General features: G+C 29.6%; 1 protein-coding gene across 1 annotated transcript in view; it reads right to left on the reverse strand.

Moving 5' to 3' along the window:
* Positions 1 to 14: 14 nt before the first annotated feature.
* LOC111713987 (voltage-dependent anion-selective channel) overlaps positions 15 to 4,770 on the reverse strand; it is a gene marked incomplete in the record, with an annotated part of 7,612 nt that continues 2,856 nt past the window's right edge. Inside the window, 8 exon segments of the mRNA XM_023488988.1 lie at positions 15 to 208; positions 1,221 to 1,329; positions 1,679 to 1,788; positions 2,513 to 2,605; positions 2,825 to 2,847; positions 3,018 to 3,095; positions 3,755 to 3,809; positions 4,390 to 4,440. Coding sequence (XP_023344756.1) covers positions 167 to 208; positions 1,221 to 1,329; positions 1,679 to 1,788; positions 2,513 to 2,605; positions 2,825 to 2,847; positions 3,018 to 3,095; positions 3,755 to 3,809; positions 4,390 to 4,440 — 561 coding nt within the window.

The raw sequence follows: 4,770 nt of genomic DNA on the forward strand, positions 1-4,770 counted from the left end.
GATGGCGGATTGAATCACGTGACTGGTAAATGTTTATTTCTCCAACTACTACTGGTGACTAAGTTTAACAATGTGGAATATTTTGAAATAGCAGAGAGCGCTGAATTACAAATAATCAATTAATTATGGTTTTAACATTTAATTGTAAAATATTCTGGATCAATATTTAAGCGGTCATCTCAAGAGCAAGCCCAACCTTGTGTCCTCCCTGAAATAGAATTTGGTTTATTAATGTCCGGTGTCACGTTAAAGTGTGTCCGTTCGTAATAAACGCTCGGGCTACTGTATTTCGGTCTTAAGCCATCAAATTTTAAAATATTATAATAGAATCTTCTACAATACAAATGATTATTACATAATTTTAAAAAATGCTGAAGGTTAAATATCCATGTTTTTAATTATTTGAAAGGAAGATGACGTTCAATTGCTTTATTACTTTTAAAAGCGTATTCAACAATATTTTAAAGTGTAGTTTTATAATTTTTAATTGTAAGGAGTCTCAAAATTATTTAAAAAGGCACCGAACTACTTGAGCAAAATATTAACCCGGGCGGTTTGTAACGTATTACAAAATTTAAATACAATCTTAAATATATCTCTTAAACATTTCTAATAAAAAACAAAAAAAAATTGATAACAATTTTAGATTTTTTTATGCTCGAATTTAACATAAGTGGCATTTGGGGATATCTATGGAAAAGGCAGCAAAAGTTTTTAAAAAATTTTAATTTTCGTATTATAGTAATCATGTCTTTTTCCATCGAACTCTCGAAAATCCCAAAAATAGTTTTAAAAAACTAATATTCTAAAAGTCGGAAGTCCCAAAAATATCCTAATTTCAAAAAAATGTTATAATTGTTATGTTAAAAATCATCAAATATTACTAAAACAAAAATCAGATAGAAAATTTAACAGTTGACAACATCTGTGTAAAGATTACATTTGACGACATCTCTGTAAAGTGTGACAGATGACAGTTGACAACATCTTTTTAAAGTGTGACAGATGACATTTGACGACATCTCTGTAAAGTTTGACAGATGACAGTTGATGACCTCTGTGTATAGTTTGACAGATGACAGTTGACGACAACTGTTTAAAGTTTGACAGATGACATTTGACAACATCTGTGTACATTTTGACAGATGACATTTGACGACATCTGTGTAATCTTTCACAGATGACAGTTGATGACATCTGTGTAAAGTTTGATGACTTACAGCTGAGAAGTTTCCGCTGTTGACAAGAGTGCTGAGAGTTACAGTTACTCCATCTCTCAATTTCTGCTGGTATCCTAGACCTAGTTCACTCTTGTTGTTGATCTTAGCCCTAGATTCAGAAGAATTATTACACTAATAATAATAATAATAATAATAATAATAATATCCTAGACCCAGTTCACTCTTGTTGTTGATCTTAGCCCTAGATTCAGAAGAATAATTACACTAATAATAATAATAATAATATCCTAGACCCAGCTCACTCTTGTTGTTGATCTTAGCCCTATATTTAAAAGAATTATTTCACTAATAATAATAATAATATCCTAGACCCAGTTCGCTCTTGTTGTTGATCTTAGCCCTAGATTCAGAAGAATAATTACACTAATAATAATAATAATAATAATAATAATAATAATAATAATATCCTAGAAGGCGGGGCTTGAAAATATATCTACCTGAGAGCTGCTCCGTCCTCTAGGTTGTATTTAGCTCCGATACCGAATGAAGTGGAGCTGGTGGCGCTGCTCCATCCTAGGTTTACTCCAGTCTCCAGGCTTGGAGACACCTACAGATAGATAGATAGTATGAATCTTTTAAATTTTAAATACCTAATAGCTGAAGTGCTGCAACTGGTTTGAAAAAAAAAATTTCGATTTAAAAAAAAAAAGATTTTGAAAATAATCTATTTTTAAGCCTATGTTACCAGGGTACTCTCTCATGTATATATATATACATGAACGAAGAGCTTTATTATATAGATAGATTATTCAAGTGACTTATTTTGTACGTTTTTTAGAATGACCTGAAGATGGTTTAATAAACCTAAAGNATCAATCAAAACGTAAACGTTTTTTAAATTATATATGACCTGAAGATGGTTTAATAAACCTAAAGTTTGACTAAAAGAGTTTTTGTTTCAACTGGAGCTAAGAGTGTTATATTTAGAATAACTGTAGATTGTATATTTTCAATGATAAAAAAGAGAGAAATAGATGCATAGATAAACTAAGTGAATAAAAAAAGAAAATGTTTAAATAAAAAACAAAATGGTGGAATAATGAAGAATTAAAAGAAAACCGATTGATTGAATGAATGAATAAATGAATAATTGAAAAAATGAATAATTGAGAAATGAAAATTTGGATGAATACATGAATAAATGAGTGAATTTATAAACGAAAGAATAAATGAAAATATGAAAGAATGAATGAAAGAGTGATTGAATAACTGAATAAATGAAGGAATGAATGAATAGTTAAATAAATGAATAAATGATCATGAATGATTACCTTCTGATAAACGGATCCCCCGAACTCAGTACCGTTAGCAACACTGGTATGCAGAACAAAGTCAGGGGCAGAGTACCCCAGACCAAAATGATGCTGAAAAAGGGCAAGTTATATATATTTCAGTTTTTAACTTCACATTTTTTATTAAAAAAGAATTATACTTAACATAATGTTTCACGTCTATCATGACGATCCTCAGTAGTTAAAATTCTTTGAACATATATATATAAATAATTATTCTTGAAAAAAAATACTTCTACAAAAATCCCCCAACCCCGAACTAAATCTAATCAGAATTTTAAAAAAACCTACTTTCCATATTTTAAATGTTTTGTCTTTTTTTGTTGGGGAAGTAATTCTTCAAAATGTAAACGTACATTTTTATTTCAATTTAATTTTACAGTAAAATGTTTTAAAAAAAGATAAACTAATGAATTGAATTCACGAGATGGAATCAGTTCAAACTATTTTGCCACCCTTTGTCTCTCCTTCAATCCCAAATTACCAATATCGAATGAGGTTGTATAACCGGCCAACCAACCCTTGTGTCCAACTACAGCTGATGCGTTCAGTGCAGTCAGACCTAAATACAAATTATTGTTAACTTTTTGTCTTTTAAAGGAAATGTCACCGTGATTTTAGGTGACACCCCAATGAAAAGATTTTCATGAGCGCGATTCACAATTCTGAGATTAGGAAGTTTTTTAAAGTAATCTCTTGTTAGTTACCTAATGAGATTTGCTTTACAAGAAAGGTTTCTGTAGATTTGTTATTTATCTGAGATTAGTTAAAAATTGAGATTTATGTTTTGAGAGCAAACTTTCTTCTTGCAGGATTTGATTGATATTTTGGCCCTTGGATCCGGATCCGTGGATCCGCACAATTTTGCGGATCCGGATATATAAAGCTGGGATGTATATTAAAAAATCTAAAATCCATTATAAAGAAAATCAAATATTTTCCCCAGATGTTATTAAAGTTTTTTATTTTTAATTTTAGGTTTATTTCGCTACATGGGGAAAATAAAATAATTTTAATCGTAAAATAAAAGATTTTTTGGGTAAAAAGTTTCAAAACGAAATAACAAACTAGCCTTCAATGTCCCATTTTTCATTTTTTTCCCACATCATTAAGAATTATTATGAAAAATATACACCCGGATCCATGAAGCCAAAATGTTGCAGATCAAGCAGATCCGGATCCTAAGCACTGCACTGGTTAAAACTATGTTACACTACTTACCAAGATCAAGATCAGCACAGACAGTAGCTGTATCATGCTTGTACTCAGCAGACACCTTAAAGGGATAGTTGACGTATTCAAAGGGATATTAATATAGATTAAAGGGATCATCAACGTTTTGCAGTAATATTTTTGTGAAGATTCAAAACTGTAAAATTTACAGAAAAATTATTATGGACTAAAACATTATTAAAACTTTTTTCAACTTATTTTGTAAGAAAATAGGAACGTTATTTGAAGGGGCTAACAACGCCAAATCAATCAAAACGTAAACGTTTTTTAAATTATATATCTTACAGGGTGGCCAAAACTTTTTTGAACCCATCCGTACAAAAATCCGTACATTTTCAGAAGAAATTTCGGACAAATGTACATCATACTCANTTTGAAAAGTAAGATTATTAGTTATTAGAGTTTATCAATTTTATTAGAGTTCAATGTTATAAGAGTTTATCAATGTTATTAGAGTTTATCAAAGTTATTAGAGTTTATCAAAGTTATTAAAGTTTTTTAAAGTTATTAGAGTTTATCAATGTTATTAGAGTTTATCAATGTTATTGGAGTTTATCAAAGTTATTAAAAGTGAAGTTGTGTAAAATGTTTAAATGTCATCTTTTATTTAATTTTTGTTTTACCTTTCCTCCCAGACTTCCAGATGCAGGGGTGAACTTGGTGTCCAAGGACAACTGAAAACATTCACTGTTATAAGTTTAATAATTCTAAATGTTCTTGTATGAAAACATTCACTGTTTTAAGTTTAATAATTTTAAATGTTTTTGTATGAAAACATTCATCGATGTAATTCAGAAACCTTTCTGTTACAGAGTTAATATTTATCATGAAATCATTCATGGAAGTATATTTCAGGGATTTTACGTAAAAACAATCCTAATAATATATTGATATATATTATTTATGGGTTAGATTAAATAAAGACAATTTCTGGGCAAGTTCAGATTCAAGAAGAAATGTTTTGTAGGGTTGTATAATTATTTTAGGATTGGGGGGGGGGGGGG

Source organism: Eurytemora carolleeae, unplaced genomic scaffold (assembly GCF_000591075.1).
Source record: "Eurytemora carolleeae unplaced genomic scaffold, Eaff_2.0 scaffold1452, whole genome shotgun sequence".
NCBI classification, from domain to species: Eukaryota; Metazoa; Arthropoda; class Copepoda; order Calanoida; family Temoridae; genus Eurytemora; species Eurytemora carolleeae.